Here is a 21455-nt window from a genome sequence, read left to right on the forward strand (position 1 = left end):
GTTTAAAACCATCCTGGGGGACGTGTGAGTCCGGAGAAAGTTCACCCAGCCACGTCTCGGTGAAGCACCTGAGGCTGCATTCCCGGTACTCCATCTGCAGCCGGGTCAGCCCCGTCTGCTCTTCCATCTTGTTGGAGAGAGATCTCACGTTCCAAACTATGACAAACGGTAAACATGGTTTATACCGTCTTTTCCACTGTCTGCGCTTCACTCCCACTCTCCCGAGAGCCATGTTGGATGAGTTTCCCACAGCTGTACCAAAAAGTTCCAAAAACAGCAAGAGGCAAACTACGAATGTCACAAATATGAACATCTCGAGCTGCACATTTGCTTAAAGTGTCGAAGTGACAAGAAAAATAACAACAAAAAACACTGAAAAGAGGTAGAAAAATACAGAGCTGCTGGCGCCATCTTAATGACCAGTGTATGTTCATTTTAGCTTCCAGTTTGTAGATGTTAGTGAGATGGCACCAACACTTGGCCTAATCATAACTGGCCTGGAAACCAAAAGGCACGCTTGGCCTTTTGGTTGCCATGTGGGGGGGGGGGGGCAGTTTTTTTTAGCATCAAACACTTTATTTCCTGCATTTTGGTGAATTTTTATGCACTTATTTCTAACTTTTTCTTAATTAATATGCCTGAAATATCTTCATGTAAAGGGAAACATTACAATCCAAATATAAAAACATAATAGAATATTTTGCAGTAAGGCTGTCAGGCTTTCTGTATTACTTCATCTATTAGATCAACTTTCTAATTATATCTGAGTCAGCACACATGTAGCCTATAGGCATCATTTACTCCTCCCTCCTCTTTTGCATCTTTTGTTGAGGAAGTAACCTCCTTAAATGTGCAAATGACAATTTTTCACCTCAATGATACATTTATTCATTTAAATTTATTAATTAACCCCTGGACTGTAATATTTTTTTCAGTTTCAGCAAGATTTCTGCTCATGTCCAAAACTTTGTGCACATTCAAAATATAACTCATCCCATCTGTGTTCTCTGAGGTTTGGAGGAGAATGAAAAATAAAGTTATAATAGGCTATATATATACATTTGGTTGCTTTTTTTGTCACTCTTTTCACACTTTGGTCAAAATAAAGCCCTAAAAAGTCAACAAAGAGTTCCTTAGCCATCGTAGAGTTTAGCAAATCAAGCAAAACAAGGATTAGATTTTTTACCGCAACCTGTTTCATCGCCTGAATAGAAAACCTCTCGGGTTCTGGGGGAGTTTCTGAGTTTCAACGTAGGTAAATCTGCCAAATTCTGCTCTCAGAGTCGCGTAATTGGAGTTTGAAAACAGAGGAGGGAAGGGAGGAGAGAGGAGGGAGGGGAGGAGAGAGGGGAGGAGGAGAGAGTTTGAGAATAAAAAGCTGCTGCTCTCTTTGAGTGGAGATCAGAAACTCAGTTCTGTGAAATCTGTTTGCTGTCAACCTGAAGAACCAGAAAAATGCTCCAACGGTGAGTTTTAATCTTCGGATCAACTTTCAACTATTCACTTTATTAAAGCACATTTTATTTCACTTTAATTTCAGTTTAAAGGCTCCACAGATCAGATGAAATTAATCAGATGTCACACACACACACACGTACAACTCTGCTGCTAATATAAAACTTAATGAAAGTTTATGAAAGGTTATGAAAGGTTGGAGAACTTAATAGAAGTCAATGAAACACGTTAAGACATGTGAAAGCTTTAATAAGTCGGGGGGTAATTATGCAGAGTCATGTTTGAACATTGAGTTAGTGAAACCTGACGTTTCTGTTTCTAATTATTATTTAATCTACATCTATTAAAAGTAAATATGTATCTATCTGAGGACAGATTCAGATTCTATATGTCAAACAAAGTGGATTTATTTAAAGTTTCTCTGTAGTTCTTCACCGCTCGTTCCTCCTTTAATTAAAATTCAGACTTTCCTCTCAGCTCCCAACATCACACTCTGTGTCTCTGTCTCTTTGTCTCTCTGTCTGTCTCTGTGTAAATCTCTGTCTCTGTGTGTCTCTCTATGTCTGTGTAAATCTGTCTCCCTGTTTCTCTGTGTGTCTCTGTCCCTTTGTCTCTCTGTCTGTCTCTGTGTAAATCTGTCTCCCTGTGTCTCTTTCTGTCTTTGTGTAAATCTGTCTCCCTGTGTCTCTGTCCCTGTGTGTCTCTGTGTGTCTCTGTAAACTATGTCTGTGAAGTAAATCTGGGTGTAAAAGGACTTCAGTGTTTCAGAATAAAGCATCAGTCTTCTCTGCCTTTTCACCCGACACTCGACTCTCCTGATGAACTTAAAGCTTTCTGTCTCTCTGAGTATCCGGGAGGCTCCTTTCTCTCTATACGTTGGAGAAGAAGAGATGCTTTGTTTCCTGGTCCTGGGAAGGACATTTAACCCTTCAGGCTGCACACTCAGCTCACCTGGAGTTCACCACCTGACATTTATCACCCATAGGTTACTACATTACCTTTAGGTTACCTGTAGGTTATGTTTAGGTTACGTTTGTCACCTCCTACTTTCTTTTAATGTAAAGTATTTTCTAGTCTTAACAACTACTCAAAGCCCTTACCATATTACTCTCTTTACTCTCTGTTCTTTCTGTTTGTTCTGTTTGTTCTGTTCTGTTCTTTATTTTATTGATCTTGTTGAAGAAAAGCTCCAGTTGTGATGTTCACATTAGTTTTATTCTCCATTTAGTGAAGCTAAAAGATCCCAGAAGCTGCAGATTCTCTCTGAGCAGAGAGAGTTTCTGGGTTTTATAGTTCAAAGGAAACAACAGGAGCCATTCGGCCCTCAGTCTGTCTGATTAGATTTGCATTTAAATGCTGTCTGCTCCAACAAAGAAAGCAAAGAAAAGGTGCTTTGATTAGTGAAGGTGTGAATCTCAGAGCTGGCTCTGAACAGACTCACGGATCAAAGCACCTTTTCTTTGTTTCCTGTCAACAGACGATGCCAGAGACCAATCACACAGACTGAGACACTAACAGACTAGGCCAGTGACCAATCAGACAGACTGCGAGACTAACAGACTAGACCAGAGACCAATCAGACAGACTGAGACACTAACAGACTAGGCCAGAGACCAATCGGACAGACTGAGACACTAACAGACAAGACCAGAGACCAATCAGACAGACTGAGACACTAACAGACTAGACCAGAGACCAATCAGACAGACTGAGACACTAACAGACTAGACCAGAGACCAATCAGACAGACTGAGACACTAACAGACTAGACCAGAGACCAATCAGACAGACTGAGACACTAACAGACTAGGCCAGAGACCAATCAGACAGACTGAGACACTAGACACTTACAGACTAGGCCAGAGACCAATCACACAGACTGAGACACTAGACACTAACAGACTAGACCAGAGACCAATCAGACAGACTGAGACACTAACAGACTAGGCCAGAGACCAATCAGACAGACCGAGACACTAACAGACTAGACCAGAGACCAATCAGACAGACTGAGACACTAACAGACTAGGCCAGAGACCAATCATCTAGACTGAGACACTAACAGACTACGCCAGAGACAAACTGAGACACTAACAGACTAGGCCAGAGACAGACTGAGACACTAACAGACTAGACCAGAGACCAATCACACAGACTGAGACACTAACAGACTAGGCCAGAGACAGACTGAGACACTAACAGACTAGACCAGAGACCAATCACACAGACTGAGACACTAACAGACTAGGCCAGAGACAGACTGAGACACTAACAGACTAGACCAGAGACCAATCACACAGACTGAGACACTAACAGACTAGGCCAGAGACAGACTGAGACACTAACAGACTAGGCCAGAGACCAATCAGACAGACTGAGACACTAACAGACTAGGCCAGAGACCAATCAGACAGACTGAGACACTAACAGACTAGGCCAGAGACCAATCAGACAGACTGAGACACTAACAGACTAGACCAGAGACCAATCACACAGACTTTGACACTAACAGACTAGACCAGAGACCAATCAGACAGACTGAGACACTAACAGACTAGACCAGAGACCAATCAGCCAGACTGAGACACTAACAGACAAGACCAGAGACCAATCAGACAGACTGAGACACTAACAGACTAGGCCAGAGACAGACTGAGACACTAACAGACTAGGCCAGAGACAAATCAGACAGACTGAGACACTAACAGACTAGACCAGAGACCAATCAGACAGACTGAGACACTAACAGACAAGACCAGAGACCAATCAGACAGACTGAGACACTAACAGACTAGGCCAGAGACCAATCAGACAGACTGAGACACTAACAGACTAGACCAGAGACCAATCAGACAGACTGAGACACTAACAGACTAGACCAGAGACCAATCAGACAGACTGAGACACTAACAGACAAGACCAGAGACCAATCAGACAGACTGAGACACACTAACAGACTAGGCCAGAGACCAATCAGACAGACTGAGACACTAACAGACTAGACCAGAGACCAATCAGACAGACTGAGACACTAACAGACTAGACCAGAGACCAATCAGACAGACTGAGACACTAACAGACTAGGCCAGAGACCAATCAGACAGACTGAGACACTAACAGACTAGACCAGAGACCAATCAGACAGACTGAGACACTAACAGACTAGACCAGAGACCAATCAGCCAGACTGAGACACTAAAAGACAAGACCAGAGACCAATCAGACAGACTGAGACACTAACAGACTAGGCCAGAGACAGACTGAGACACTAACAGACTAGGCCAGAGACCAATCAGACAGACTGAGACACTAACAGACAAGACCAGAGACCAGTCAGACAGACTGAGACACTAACAGACTAGGCCAGAGACCAATCAGACAGACTGAGACACTAACAGACTAGACCAGAGACCAATCAGACAGACTGAGACACTAACAGACAAGACCAGAGACCAATCAGACAGACTGAGACACTAACAGACTAGACCAGAGACCAATCAGCCAGACTGAGACACTAACAGACAAGACCAGAGACCAATCAGACAGACTGAGACACTAACAGACTAGGCCAGAGACAGACTGAGACACTAACAGACTAGGCCAGAGACCAATCAGACAGACTGAGACACTAACAGACTAGGCCAGAGACCAATCAGACAGACTGAGACACTAACAGACAAGACCAGAGACCAGTCAGACAGGCTGAGACACTAACAGACTAGGCCAGAGACCAATCAGACAGACTGAGACACTAACAGACTAGACCAGAGACCAATCAGACAGACTGAGACACTAACAGACAAGACCAGAGACCAATCAGACAGACTGAGACACTAACAGACTAGGCCAGAGACCAATCAGACAGACTGAGACACTAACAGACTAGACCAGAGACCAATCAGACAGACTGAGACACTAACAGACTAGGCCAGAGACCAATCAGACAGACTGAGACACTAACAGACTAGACCAGAGACCAATCAGACAGACTGAGACACTAACAGACTTGGCCAGAGACCAATCAGACAGACTTAGACACTAGACACTAACAGACAAGACCAGAGACCAATCAGACAGACTGAGACACTAACAGACAAGACCAGAGACCAATCAGACAGACTGAGACACTAACAGACTAGGCCAGAGACCAATCAGACAGACTGAGAAGCTAACAGACTAGACCAGAGACCAATCAGCCAGACTGAGACACTAACAGACAAGACCAGAGACCAATCAGACAGACTGAGACACTAACAGACTAGGCCAGAGACAGACTGAGACACTAACAGACTAGGCCAGAGACCAATCAGACAGACTGGGACACTAACAGACTAGACCAGAGACCAATCAGACAGACTGAGACACTAACAGACAAGACCAGAGACCAGTCAGACAGACTGAGACACTAACAGACTAGGCCAGAGACCAATCAGACAGACTGAGACACTAACAGACTAGACCAGAGACCAACCAGACAGACTGAGACACTAACAGACAAGACCAGAGACCAATCAGACAGACTGAGACACTAACAGACTAGGCCAGAGACCAATCAGACAGACTGAGACACTAACAGACTAGACCAGAGACCAATCAGACAGACTGAGACACTAACAGACTAGGCCAGAGACCAATCAGACAGACTGAGACACTAACAGACTAGACCAGAGACCAATCAGACAGACTGAGACACTAACAGACTAGGCCAGAGACCAATCAGACAGACTTAGACACTAGACACTAACAGACAAGACCAGAGACCAATCAGACAGACTGAGACACTAACAGACAAGACCAGAGACCAATCAGACAGACTGAGACACTAACAGACAAGACCAGAGACCAATCAGACAGACTGAGACACTAACAGACTAGGCCAGAGACCAATCAGACAGACTGAGACACTGTGTGTTGCTGCTGGCTTTAGTGGGTGTGTTCTGTTTGATAAAAACTTTACTTTTACTGAAAACTGTCTTCTGTGTTTGTGGAGATCTCTATCAGTGTTTCTTAATGATTCTGACTACTATCTACATAAACAACATGTAAAACATAAACAACATGCAAATTGTGTGTGTGTGTGTGTGTGTGTGTGTGTGTGTGTGTGTGTGTGTGTGTGTGTTACAGGTGTGTTTTGTTGCTGCTAGTTGCCATCGCAGCAGTTTCTCTCGCAGCTCCAGTCCCAGGTAAGATATAAACCTGTCTGTCTGTCTGTCTGTCTCTCTGACTGTCTGTCTGTCTGTCTCTCTGTCTGTCCAGTTTGTCTCTCTGTCTGTCAGTTTGTCTGTCTGTCTCTCTCTGATCTCGAGTCTTCTTGTCTTTCAGAGGGAACAACAACTGACGGTAAATACAGAAACTTTTGAATGAACTCTGCAGTTAGTTGAATGTTTGACCTTTGACCCTGTGAAGAAGTCCCGCCTACAAATGACATCATACCCTGTGGGTTACATTACATTACATGTTATTTAGCTGATGCTTTTATCCAAAGCGACTTCCAATTAGCTGCTTTCAACCCTGAAGCTGCAAACTCCAGACAACAAGTAGTAAGAGCAAGTTCATTAGCTTTGAATAAGCAAAACTACCAAGAGCCATATGAAAGGGCAGCTTTAAGAACTGGTAACCAGTGAAGAAAGGAGGAGGAGAAGTGGTGTAGTGTGAGATGGTGACCAGTGAAGAGAGGAGGAGGAGGAGTGGTGTAGTGTGAGATGGTGACCAGTGAAGAGAGGAGGAGGAGGAGAGGTGTAGTGTGAGATGGTAACCAGTGAAGAGAGGAGGAGGAGGAGGAGGAGGAGGAGAGGTGTAGTGTGAGATGGTGACCAGTGAAGAGAGGAGGAGGAGGAGAGGTGTAGTGTGAGATGGTGACCAATGAAGAGAGGAGGAGGAGGAGGAGAGGTGTAGTGTGAGATGGTGACCAATGAAGAGAGGAGGAGGAGGAGGAGAGGTGTAGTGTGAGATGTTGACAAGTGAAGAGAGGAGGAGGAGGAGGAGAGGTGTAGTGTGAGATGGTGACCAGTGAAGAGAGGAGGAGGAGGAGGAGTGTAGTGTGAGATGGTGACCAGTGAAGAGAGGAGGAGGAGGAGAGGTGTAGTGTGAGATGGTAACCAGTGAAGAGAGGAGGAGGAGGAGGAGGAGGAGGAGGAGGAGAGGTGTAGTGTGAGATGGTAACCAGTGAAGAGAGGAGGAGGAGGAGGAGAGGTGTAGTGTGAGATGGTGACCAGTGAAGAGAGGAGGAGGAGGAGTGTAGTGTGAGATGGTGACCAGTGAAGAGAGGAGGAGGAGGAGAGGTGTAGTGTGAGATGGTAACCAGTGAAGAGAGGAGGAGGAGGAGAGGTGTAGTGTGAGATGGTAACCAGTGAAGAGAGGAGGAGGAGGAGAGGTGTAGTGTGAGATGGTGATCAGTGAAGAAAGGAGGAGGAGTGTAGTGTGAGATGGTGACCAGTGAAGAGAGGAGGAGGAGGAGTGGTGTAGTGTGAGATGGTGACCAGTGAAGAGAGGAGGAGGAGGAGAGGTGTAGTGTGAGATGGTGACCAGTGAAGAGAGGAGGAGGAGGAGAGGTGTAGTGTGAGATGGTGACCAGTGAAGAGAGGAGGAGGAGGAGAGGTGTAGTGTGAGATGTTGACAAGTGAAGAGAGGAGGAGGAGGAGAGGTGTAGTGTGAGATGGTAACCAGTGAAGAGAGGAGGAGGAGGAGGAGGAGGAGGAGAGGTGTAGTGTGAGATGGTAACCAGTGAAGAGAGGAGGAGGAGGAGAGGTGTAGTGTGAGATGGTAACCAGTGAAGAGAGGAGGAGGAGGAGGAGAGGTGTAGTGTGAGATGGTAACCAGTGAAGAGAGGAGGAGGAGGAGGAGAGGTGTAGTGTAAGAGAACTTGGGGATGTTGAAGACAAGCCGAGCTGCTGCGTTCTGAATGAGCTGCAGGGAGCATGCAGGCAGGCCAATCAGGAGGGAGCATGCAGGCAGGCCAATCAGGAGGGAGTAGCAGTAGTCTAGACGTGAGATGACCAGAGCCTGAACCAGAACCTGAACCAGAACCTGAGCCACCTTCTGCGTTAGAAGGGGACGTATCCTTGTGATGTTATGCAGCATGTATCTACACGATCAGGTAGTGGCAGCGATGTTGGCCGTGAAGGAGAGTTGGTCGTCATTAATTAAAATTTAAAACAACCTTAAATCCAAAGAAACCAGCCAATCAGAGCGCTCACATCAGAGTAACAGTGTTCCCTAGAGGCCACAGTGTTCATTACAATCTGAACAAACTATATCTCATTTCTTTTGTTGTACTTTTTTACAGTTTTTATGTCAAGCATATTTCTATACATTTCAATTAGACTTTATTTCTAAATCTGTCCTGAATTGGTAAATTGCTCCCAGATGAATCTTGACTTTCTCTAACGAAGGTGCATCTCATGAACCATCGACTGGCAAGTATATGTATACAGTACAGGCCAAAAGTTTGGACACACTTTCTCATTCAATGTGTTTCCTTTTTATTTTCATGACTATTTACATTGTAGATTCTCACTGAAGGCATCAAAACTATGAATGAACACATATGGAATTATGTAATTAACAAAAAAGTGTGAAATAACTGAAAACGTCTTATATTTTAGATTCTTTAAAGTAGCCACCCTTTGCTATATTAATAAGGGAAATAATTCCACTAATTAACCCTGACAAAGCCCACCTGTGAAGGTAAAACCATTTCAGGTGACTACCTCATGAAGCTCATTGAGAGAACACCAAGGGTTTGCAGAGTTATCAAAAAAAGCAAAGGGTGGCTACTTTGAGGAATCTAAAATATAAGACATGTTTTCAGTTATTTCACACTTTTTTGTTAAGTAAATAATTCCATATGTGTTCATTCATAGTTTTGATGCCTTCAGTGAGAATCTACAATGTAAATAGTCATGAAAATAAAAAGGAAACGCATTGAATGAGAAGGTGTGTCCAAACTTTTGGCCTGTACTGTATACAAATATATATATAAAGCCAGAGTGCAACACAATGTTACAATGAACGTCAGGAGGTGTAGGATGACTGCACTGTAATTCCTACAGCACTGCATGTACAGTTTTCCCTAAGGAAATATCCTATGTTCACATTTCTTGGTCTATCTGTGCTATGCAGTGCTGTCTTTTCCTTTCTGTATCACAAAGACATGGTCAGTCAACAAATTACAGTGCAAACAATAAAAGCGTAAATGTGAATCTTGTCCAGTCTCTTGCAATCAAACTCCCACATACACTAAGGTGTAACCTACAATTTACAATCAATGTCATCAAAATGTTAGCCATAGATTAGATCAGAACAATATTATATGTTATATTAACAACATGACTAAACAGTTTGACTGTCTTATACACAATGACACAAGAACTTGTCATTCTGATGGCACTGACATGTTCATTGACACCGATATTTACTTTTGAGAGATGAACTAAGGATTTTGAACAAGAGACTGGCTTTTGCAGGTAATCCATGGTGTTTTGCTATTTGTACGAATTGTTTTGGGAAATGCACTCACTGTTTTATAAATGTCAAGCATAATTCGAGAAATGTACCAAAGCGACTGAGAAAAAGTGTAATATATGAATGTTTGTCTCTGCTGTTTCAGATAGAAGTGCACCGCTGCTGGATCACATAAACAACGGTAACACACACACACACACACACACACACACACACACACACACACACACACACACACACACACACACACACACACACACACACACTCATACACACACACACACACACACACACACACATACACACTCACAAAAACACTCACACACATACACACTCACACATACACACAGATACATATATTCACACTCACACAGACAGACAGACACACACACACACTTACACGCTCACATAGACACACACACTACACAAAAAACAATAGACAACCATTTTCTTGTCTCAACAGATGCTACTGAGAGCCCAAGATCTGATGGACAGACTCAAGGTAACCTGTCTGTCTGTCTGTCTGTCTGTCTGTCTGTCTGTCTGTGTGTCTGTCTGTCAGTCTGTCTGTCTGTCTGTCAGTCTGTAAAACTATATCACATCATGTCATTAAACAACATGTTGACTTTCTTGACAACTACTGCTCCTGTGAGCCCAGAGACTGAAGGTAACCTGTCTTCCTGTCTGCCTGTCTGTCTGTCTGTCTGTCTGTCTGTCTGTCTACCTGTCTGCCTGTCTGTCTGTCTAACTTTTTTGACATTCAGTTAGGGAAGGTTTGGAGGACGGGTTGGATGTAAAACAGTGTGTTACATCGTTATGCTGATGATGTGTTGATTTATCTCCACAGATGTTGCTGACAGCGGCGCCTCTGATGAAGGTAATCCGTCTTTCTGCTGATGTCAGCTTCACTTAGTTCGGGTTAGGGAAAGATGGTGGGTGGGGTCAAACAATGTATGTTTAAGTGACACACTGGACAGGAACGGCACATGAATCCCGGTCTCCTGGGCGAAAGTCCTGCATTTGTTTGCCTCCCAACCATTAGCCTCTTTCCGACCAAGTAATTACAGGAATAAAGTTATAGAACCAGTCCACTTCTAAACAGTTCTGCTAACTACTCTCCCCCAAAACCGTTTTTCCATTTGCATTCACACTGGCCAAGTGGCAATAGGAACTGACCTTTTGTTATTATAATCACAGCCATCTAACCACCACTATGTGGAAAAGGGGCAGCCTCTAGCTCATCCAAACTTTTTTTGTTTGTCTGTTTCAGATTCAGCTGCAGCAACTCAAGCACTAGGTCAGTGTGTCGTTGTGCTTCATTCAATGTGGAAACAAATCACAGTTTTTCTGGTAACACTTTATAATAATGGTACATACATTCTCATGAATTCATTCAATACCTCATGCATGAAAAAGAATGAATTGAATGTAGTACTTCATCACTATCAGTAATGTACAGTGATTAATAGTATATCATGCATGACCTAATGCAGTAACAATATGTTAATTAATGCATCAATTAAGATATGTAAAATCATCATGATTTCTGATTTATTTATGATCATGTCTTAGTGTTGACCTGGTGGACTACAAATCTCCAGAATATATGTATACCGCTATGACTGGTCAGTTTTTTGAAGATGACATGACCATTATTAATAAATCAGAAATCATGATGATTCAAATATCTTAATTGATGCATTAGCATATTGTTCCTGCATTAGGTCATGCATGCTATACTATTAATCCTTGTACATTACTGATAGTGATGAAGTACTACATGAGTGAAGGCATGAAGTCATGCATGAATTCATGATCATTCATCTAACATTATTATAAAGTCTTACACTTTTTCTTTCATCCCTTACCTAACGTAAAGGCAGAGTTGGTAATGTTGTAAAGCTGGCACGATTTGAAAGTAGAATCTCCTTGAGGCACAAGACATTTCCTGAAAACAACAAATCCCCCCAAAACATAATTTACCTGTCCAAAAAAAAACGGCAACCACGGCTTCACTTTTCATGCTTTTCAGCTCCCTCAGCTGTTCCAATCGCCAAACAACTATGCTAATGTTTACTCTAGTTTGCAGCCTTTTTATTTTCCGCTTTTCCAGCTTCGGTCTTTCTTTGATCTGCCTTTTTAGCAGGCAGACGGTTAGTAAACGCAGCAGTGGCAACTGTTCTCCTCCATTCACAGTTTAACGCTGGCCAGAAAGTACTGTGGTGAGTTTAATACTGCCCAGAAGTACTGAGTTTAGTTTAGTACTGGACAGAAAGTACTATGGTGAGTTTAATAAATAGTTGAGAAACAGTTATGTGTGGTATGGTACACTTTTGTCTCTTTAAAGTTCACAATAGTATCCTTTCAATGAGTACATGTCTGTAATATACATTGAAAAATTACCATTTTGTCTTGCAGTGTACACAGTTGTACATCAAATGGTACAATTAGATCAGGTAAAAAAATGTACCGGTATACACTTGTTTTTCAACAAGGGACCTCTCCTACAACAAGCATTTGGACACTTTTAGGTAAATAAGTTACGGAGTGTGTCCGGTAAACATGCCGTAACTCTGGCAACGACTATGCGCACAAAAGTGTATATAAGAAATGGTTAACAACCCTATCTTTAACCTTTCATTAGTTCATATAGAAACAACGGTCTATTTCTTAAAACATTGTTGTTTCAATAGAGGGTAAGATTTGATTAAACATTATGCGGATGATGTGTTGATTTATCTCCACAGATGTGGCTGACAGCAGTGCCTCTGATGAAGGTAATCCGTCTTTCTGCTGATGTCAGCTTCACATTTCCTTCCTACGTCTTTGTCTCAGGTGTCTTTAGTTTGTTTGAGGTTGATGATTTCAGGTCTTTTTTCCTCTGTAACAGTTCAACAAACAGCTGAGTCAGACTCAGGGGAGATACCAATATCACTGAATGAGGATGTTAAACTCAATAAAACATACAAGAAAACTTTTCTGTTTGTTTGTTTCAGATTCAGCTGCAACAATTCAAGCACAAGGTCAGTGTGTCATTTAGGATGAATTTAATCTAATGTGTCTTAAATTAATTGAATAATATTTTCATTTGATGGAACACCACAGCATTAAATAACATCATTAAATCAGATGAATTATGTAAATGGGATGTACTTAATGATTTTCTAGTCTTAGCAATTGCTCAAAGCACTTGATAATAACAACCATAATTTACAGATGTATGAATTTTGTTAGGGCTGCAACTAACCATTATTTATATTTTCACTTAATCTGTGTATTATTTTCTGGATTAAAAGATTGAAGGAATCTGAGGCACTCAAGAGGAAATGTTTAAACAACCTTTAATATCTTCTTGGCTTTAAGTCATTAAAACATGCCTAACAAGTACAAAATGGCTGCTTTTAAACTGTCTCTTATAGCTCATTGGCAAGTGATCACATGGTCAATGGGTATGAGGGGCCGTTTAGGCCATATATCAAGAATGCATGCAGATACTCCACTTTCTTCAACTTCAACTTTCAACTTGATTTTTCTCCCCAAAAGTTGTCTGTGTGTGAGCTAAAGTTGTTTGTGTGCTAGCTGTAAAGGTGGCCCCTGCAACCTGCATTTCAAATTGTCCTTGTGAAAAACACTGAACTAGAAATTGCTCCTGGCGCTGCCCCATCCGTGTGTGTGAATGGCAGTTGCTTTAGATAAAGCATTAGTTAAATGTATTGTAGGGTAATATATTATTATAATTTGTTTATCTACAGTCCTTATTTCCTGTTGGTTTATGCTCAGTTATAACTACAGTTATGATCAAGGTCAGAGGCCCTGCAGTACAGAATCACTGCACAACAGATCAGTCTGGCTATCAGCATGAACTGGCAAAGTCTGCAGGTCTGGGCTCCATCTGGGCTCCATCTTTGGGATCAAACCACTGTCCTTCTGATTAATGGCCAACTTCTCTACCCCTAAGCCACAGGTGCTCCAAGTTATGAACATGAACATGGCTGTGATCTTTCTGTAAGAAGTGCTCAAACTATTTATTGGAGCCCTGGCACTGAAAGTGGGAGGAACCTATTTTTTATGTAGAGATTATTATTTTTCTGCTGTGCAATTCCATTTCTGAGTGGAGTGGGTTGCTTCAAAACTAACAGAACTTGGCACACATGTCAGACCGGGCGAAGATTGCAAAGTTCTGCAGTGGTTTTCCTTGGCCGTGGCCAGCGGCTCCATAGTGCCCCCAAAGACACACCAGGGTTTGGATAAAGGTCCTTTGATGTTCACAAAATTTGGTGGGAGCATTGCTCTCATTGTTAGGAACATAGGTTTGTTTCAGAGGTTGGTCCCGGCCTACACAATATACGGCATTACTATGACTTATACAGAAACAACTACAGTTACTGCTAACATATCTTCAACAGTCAATAATGTTACACAGCCGCCTGACCACCAAAAGAGCAGCACACTGATTGGCTTGTTGACGCATTTGATCACAAATAATTGATGAATGTGCAACATCTTCCATCCTCAGATCCCGAGGACGATTCTGCTAAAAGTGACGACAACAGTGACGAGAAGTTGATCACTGACTCTGACTCTGAGACGGACTCTGACTCTGACTCTAAGACAGAGACTGACGATGAGGAAGACTTACTTAAACCTAATGATAGCATCAGCAAGGATGATGACAGCCAGGAGGTGGAGGGGGATGACATAAGGAGTGAGGAACAAGCAGAGGAGAAGGAAGTGAAGGAAGAGGGACATAACTCTGAGGCTAAGACTGATTCTGAGGATGAGTCTAATGGTAAGACTGATTCTGATTCTGATGAAGGGTCTGACACTAAAACTGATGCTAAGACTGATTCTGATGAAGGGTCTGACACTAAGACTGATGCTAATACTGAGACTGATTCTGACAATGATTCTGATGAAGGGTCTGACTCTCTGGTTGACGATGATTCTGACGCTAAGACTGATTCTGATGAAGTGTCTGATGCTAAGACTGATGCTAAGACTGATTCTGATGAAGGGTCTGATGCTAAGACTGATGCTAAGACTGATTCTGATGAAGGGTCTGACAACAAGGCTGATGCTAAGACTGATTCTGATGAAGGGTCTGATGCTAAGACTGATTCTGATGAAGGGTCTGATGCTAAGACTGATGCTAAGACTGATTCTGATGAAGGGTCTGATGCTAAGACTGATGCTAAGACTGATTCTGATGAAGGGTCTGATGCTAAGACTGATGCTAAGACTGATTCTGATGAAGGGTCTGACACTAAGACTGATGCTAAGACTGATTCTGATGAAGGGTCTGATGCTAAGACTGATGCTAAGACGGATTCTGATGAAGGGTCTGACACTAAGACTGATGCTAATACTGAGACTGATTCTGACAATGATTCTGATGAAGGGTCTGACTCTCTGGTTGACGATGATTCTGACGCTAAGACTGATTCTGGGGAAAAGTCTGATGCTAAGACAGGGTCTGACTCTCTGGTTGACGATGATTCTGACGCTAAGACTGATTCTGGGGAAAAGTCTGATGCTAAGACAGGGTCTGACTCTCTGGTTGACGATGATTCTGATGCTAAGACTGATTCTGGGGAAAAGTCTGATGCTAAGACAGGGTCTGACTCTCTGGTTGACGATGATTCTGACGCTAAGACTGATTCTGGGGAAGAGTCTGATGCTAAGACAGGGTCTGACTCTCTGGTTGATGATGATTCTGATGCTAAGACTGATTCTGGGGAAGAGTCTGACGCTAAGACAGGGTCTGACTCTCTGGTTGACGATGATTCTGACGCTAAGACTGATTCTGGGGAAGAGTCTGACGCTAAGACAGGGTCTGACTCTCTGGTTGATGATGATTCTGATGCTAAGACTGATTCTGGGGAAGAGTCTGATGCTAAGACAGGGTCTGACTCTCTGGTTGACGATGATTCTGACGCTAAGATAGATTCTGACGATCAGACTGATGCTGAGGTTGATGTAGTAAAACCAGATGATAGCATCAGCCAGAACACTAACAGCCAGATGGAGGGGGGGCGAAGCAGGGAGTGAGGAACCAGCAGAGGTGGTAGGGGAAGATAAGGTAGAGGGAGGTGAAATTGATCCTATAATGTCAGATGATGACAGCATAAGTGACGACAAAAACGTTACTCTGAGTGATGAAGACAGTCAGACTAATGGTGAAAACGGCAAACCTGGGTCTGAGAGCAAGGGCATCAATGGCACACAAGACTCTGTGGAGGTGATTCAAGACGACTCTGCAAACTCGGACACTGTGGAACCGAAGGAGCAGAGTCCAGAAACTCCCATCTCCACTAAAGGTAAACTGTGACGGCCAGGATGCCAACATTGGTTAGAGTTCAGTTCAGCTTTATTGTCCTGCCAGGGGAAAATAGGTTTGTAGCCACTGTTGGTCAATTCAGAGCATTGAGAATTCAGAAATTATAAAAAGACAATAATTTACAGAGACACAACTATTATCCCCCAAGAGCATTTGGTGGGACAGCAGAGAGAAAAAACTTCCTTTAAACAGACAGAAACCTCAGACAGACCCAGGGTCTTTGTGGCCAGCCATCTGGGGCTGCTGGTTGGGACACAGAGGCACTGATGCAGATATACAGATATACAGAAATACAGATATACAGATATACATATATACAGAGATACTGATACAGAGACACAGAGACACTGATACAGATATACAGATAGGATACCTAAACTCAATACTAGTTAAACAGTTGTATATTTTTTATTCCCAACTTGTATATATTTTAAATTATTTGTTCTTATATTCTATCCTATTATTATTTCATGTATATTCTATCCTATTATTTCATGTATATTCTGTATGTGTGCTGTGTGTCTGATATTTTGCTGCTGCGACACTGGAATTTCCCATTTTCTTGGTATCAATAAAAAATCTATCTATCTATACAGATATACCGAGGCACTGATGCAGATATGCAGAAATACAGATATAAAGATATTGATATACAGAGACACTGATACAGATATAAGGATACAGATATACAGAGACACTGTTACAGGGCATAGCAGGACCACGGTGGCAGCTGCAATCATGATCCAGGTGCCACCCCAATCCAAGGAAAACTGTGAGGCGTGAAAACATAAGAATTCTGGGGAATAAGCTCCCTGGAGCTAAATTAGTGACAAGCATTTCTGGGACATCAATGCACACCCTAGGAACCACAAGTAACTCTGCATTCTGGGAGCGCAGTGCTCTAGTGGGACAATAAGGTACTAAGAGCTCTTCAAGATATGATGGTACTTGACCATTTAGAGCTTTGTAGGTCAGGAGAAGGATTTTAAATTCAATCCTGGATTGTACAGGAAGCCAATGCAGAGAAGCTAGTACAGGAGTGCTCGTCAGTATATTAAGCTATCAACAAGAAACAAATAAAGTACACCGAAGAGACCCGGAGTTATATCCTTTGTCTGTTTCTGTTGTTTCTGTCTGTAGAGCCATCTGTCGACCAACCAGACAAACAGGACGACTCCACCTCCACCACCGCAAAAGGTAAACGTCATCACTCCATCTCACAGCCAATCACAGCTAAGATCCAGTAGCAGCGTCACAGTAATTTAGTTTAGTGTTCGCAGTGTCAGTAGAAGACCTTTGATTTCATTCTGGATACATTTTATTTATTAGGCCTATTTTATGATCTTTTTAAATCTCTGTTTTCTTCTTTTAGCTGTGAATTAGACGCTCAGCCTCTGAACTGTGGAAGCTCACCGACTGCAGGTATCAGCACACACTGTTTATTTAGGTTTCTAGTGGCGGCGCACTCTAGTGGCCATATTAGTTATGACGGGAGCAAAGCAGGAAGTAAGCTCAAATGTCCAAATGTCCTGGTAAGGAGGCAGGTTGGGGGAGGGGGGAGACTTTCACCCAATAGACCGGGGGTTCATGTCCCGCTGGAAACAGAGAGGTTTTAACTTTAGGGACCAAACGGAGCTACGTCACGATCTGCGTCACGTGGTAACCTTCAGGAAGTGAAGTCACGTCTAATTGGAACCCAAACCTCCATCTTTGTATCAACTTAACTAGTAGGTTTGGTGTCTAAACCAAACTGGGACTGTTTCACAACGTTAGGGTTACTAATGGGTTAATCGGCGGCCATCTTACCTGGGGACTGTTTACTATCGCCACCTATGGGCAGAAACTTTATTATCAGCTGTTGCTTTACCAAAAAGACCAAAGAGACTAGGGAGGCTTCTCACACGTCAGTATAGACTAAATTTAAGATTTATTTTTATTTTATATTTGAACTATATTATTTAATTTATATCTTTATATATATTGCCTCATTTATTCATTTCGAGATGTATTTCATAGCCATATTTATGTAGCCTCAGGATCAGTAGCTCAGGAGGTTTCCCTCAATTGCAGAAGAATCAGGCGCTGTGAAGCGGAAGCTAACTTCAGTGTGGAGTCAGATGAGTCCATATATGGTCACATCAAGTTTGAGCCATTTTCAGCCCAAAATCTCCTCACGTTTCTTGCAGAAGATCCTCTTGCACCCCCACTCCCCTATGATATGCACACAGAGATTTCTGCACATGACAAGATGTCTAAAATCACTTCAGAGTAGGAATCCAAAGTCATGTTAGCCTGTGCTGAAAGCAGCACTGGCGCTGTTGCCTTGGAAATGACAACATCCGGTCTCTGAATGTCAAAAACATTTCTGTTTTAAGTGAATTTGAAATATTTTTTTTTTTAATCGCAATTAATCGTCAAATTTCTATAGTTAATCGCAATTAATCGCATGATTTATCACATGAATAACATTTTATTATTTTGCATTTCAGAACTGTTTTTAAGTACATTTTAACAATGGAAAGCAGTTCTTACCAGTGTATCTTTATTGGGAATCAAATGAATGCAAAGAAAGTTACTTTATGAACTTGACTTTAAGATTTGTATTTGTTTATTTATTTACTGTAAACAAAAGGAAAATGTGTGAATCTAGTCATTATTTCACAATTCCTCCAAGTAGGCCTACCTAACCTAACTGAGATGCTTGGTTTTACATTTTTCTAATAAGGACTGTAACGATTCTCCTGGACAGAAAACATTAGCCTACTACTCTTTGGCCGGCTCGCGAGCCCAAACCAGTGTGGCGTATGATCCGGTGTGGTGTTGTAGTTTTTCTAACATTACTGTTGTTGCAACAGCATGTGGAAAAAACGATAAAGTTTGCTAGGCCATCACATGGAGAGGTTTTTCTCTGGTGTTTTATTAATAATGATCAAAGTATTTTTGTGTTTTCTGTCCATCAGAGTCGAGTCTGCAGTGGAACACAGTTGCTATGACAGCAGCAACAAGCTAAACTGCAACTAAACTTCGACCTTCAGCTACCTGGTTGTCTCCGCTTTCTTCAAAACTCTGGCTTTTGTTTAGAAAAATCTGTCTTACACCAATCAAATATCTGTTTGTAATCTGTCTGTCTGTCTGTCTGTCTGTCTATCTGTCTGCCGGTCTGTCTGTCTGTCTGTCTGTCTGTCTGTCTGTGCCCCTCTCTGCCTGTCTGTCTGCCAATCTGTCCCCCTCTCTGCCCATCTGTCTGTCTGCCCATCTGTCCCCCTATCTGCCTGTCTGTCTGCCAATCTGTCGCCCTCTCTGTCCATCTGTCTGTCTGTCTGTCTGCCCGTCTGTCCCTCTCTCTGTCTGCCCATCTGTCCCCCTATCTGCCTGTCTGTCTGCCCATCTGTCCCCCTGTCTGCCCGTCTGTCTGTCCCTCTGCGTCACATTAAACCATCTGTTCTGTTTTTGTGTTCAGAAGAATTGCTAATAAAGTTTGAACTGTCAAAACTTCTCTCACTGCTCCCTGAGTCCCCGAGTCGTTATTATGATGCATCTGTGAACACATAACAATATTGTAATCATTCATTGATTGTAGATTTTGACCTGTAATTGTATAAACAGTTGAGATCAGAGAGACTACGTCTCTGTAACTTCATCAAATGTATTGTATAAGTTGTTATATTATTATTATTATTATTGTAATAGATACACTTGAGATCAGAGGAAACGATAATAATAAAATAATGTTTTAGGTAAACTGTAGAGATACTGCACAGTAAGGGTTACATTACTGACAGAAACAGCCGAGGACATCTCCTGTTGTAGTTTTAAAGCTACTTCCTGTATGGTATATAATCAGGCTGTATAGCTGTAATAACAGGTCAATGACAGACTATACGACAGGTTATAATGCAGTTGTGTTAAAGAGGTTGATGGGCTTCGTCCTGCAGCCTGTTCTCATGAACCGTTCATATAGCTCCCAAAGTTAATCTCTGTAATTCATATGTATCCACGTAGTTATTACTGTCAGCGCCACACTGGCTGCTGCCATGTAAGGACTCTGTGAGCCGCTTAGAGAGGAGGTCGGGTGGGATGTTTGGGTCCTAAAACACCGTTTATCTCCCGGGGAAACACAAGACTTTGACCTTTTGTTCCTCTGAAGAGTTTTAATACAAACCACCATCTTTTTTCTAAACTTTACTAGTCGTTTTTGTGCCCTAAACTTAACCGTAATGTCCGCCGAAACGACCAGCAGCTCACGATGCTCTGTACCGGGCTCACAGTCACCTATTCTTGGTGCTGTATGAGTGGTACCATATCATACGGCAGTGGTTCCCAACCTGGGGTCCGGGCACCCCCAGGGGGGCGGCAAAGATCACAGGGGGGGCGCGAGTCTTTATCTGGTTTGAGGTTGAGGTAAAAAAAAATGTTTTGCACATGTTAAACAAATTATAATACACTAGAATATCTAATGTATACAAAAGTCTGTATGAAAACTATATATTTTGTTGTATCCTCAATTTTCCTGCCGCCACGGCATCACTATTTTATGATTGAAACATGGCGGAGAAACAGTGCTGATAACAGCTCTGTATCAAAAAAGAAAGAGAGGCTCTATCTCGAGAGTTACCTCAACTTCGGTTTTGGGTGGGGGGGGGGGGGCTCAGCTTTTCTTAGACATGAGTAGGGGGGCGCCAAGGAAAAAAGGTTGGGAACCACTGTCATACGGACCCCTTCATGACAACACCTTGCATAGGGAAACAGTCAGAATGAGCCACACAGAATTCAGTTAACAAAGATTTTTATTTCACAAAATGGTGATGCAAATGATAATGACAACACAAGACAAAGATGGGTTGGAGAATCTGAAAGAAAGCAAGTCTCCTCTATAACATATAAAAAGAGATTCAACTGGTGGAAAGTACTGAAGAGATACTGAAATCAGTAATGCCGGTTTCCCATTGCAGACCATGTTAATGGGTGAATAGGGAAAATATTTTAACTAACAGATATCTCCATGAAACTTCCCCAGTTGATTATTTATATTAAAACAATAAACTTTTAAGTTTAAGTTATGCAAATGATGCATTATCTAATTAAATATGTGCCAAATTGCATAAATACGTTTCTGACAGACGTTTAAATGTCTGTATTTTTCAACTTGGACCTTATTTTCCCATGCAGTAGTGTCTAAGTCACTAATGTGAACAAAAAT

At 42.3% G+C, this 21455-nt stretch overlaps 1 protein-coding gene across 4 annotated transcripts; it reads left to right on the plus strand.

Moving 5' to 3' along the window:
* The first annotated feature begins 1402 nt into the window (after nt 1-1402).
* On the plus strand, nt 1403-19760 carry stm (starmaker). 4 transcript variants are annotated; one of them, XM_028597478.1, is made up of 15 exons: nt 1403-1466; nt 6580-6638; nt 6778-6795; nt 10064-10099; nt 10382-10420; nt 10556-10585; nt 10766-10795; nt 11189-11215; nt 12666-12695; nt 12915-12941; nt 14435-14891; nt 14934-16235; nt 17396-17452; nt 17628-17677; nt 19216-19760. In XM_028597478.1, the coding sequence occupies exons 1-12, from the start codon at nt 1456-1458 to the stop codon at nt 15964-15966; spliced, it is 1797 nt and encodes a 598-aa protein (XP_028453279.1). In that variant the 5' UTR covers nt 1403-1455; the 3' UTR covers nt 15967-16235; nt 17396-17452; nt 17628-17677; nt 19216-19760. The 4 variants fall into 4 exon arrangements, with proteins under 4 accessions (XP_028453279.1, XP_028453276.1, XP_028453278.1 ...); XM_028597475.1 differs by having other exon boundaries at nt 14435-16235; XM_028597477.1 differs by lacking the exon at nt 11189-11215 and having other exon boundaries at nt 14435-16235.
* Nucleotides 19761-21455: the final 1695 nt, after the last annotated feature.

This window comes from Perca flavescens, chromosome 14, assembly GCF_004354835.1.
Source record: "Perca flavescens isolate YP-PL-M2 chromosome 14, PFLA_1.0, whole genome shotgun sequence".
In the NCBI taxonomy this organism is placed as follows: domain Eukaryota; kingdom Metazoa; phylum Chordata; class Actinopteri; order Perciformes; family Percidae; genus Perca; species Perca flavescens.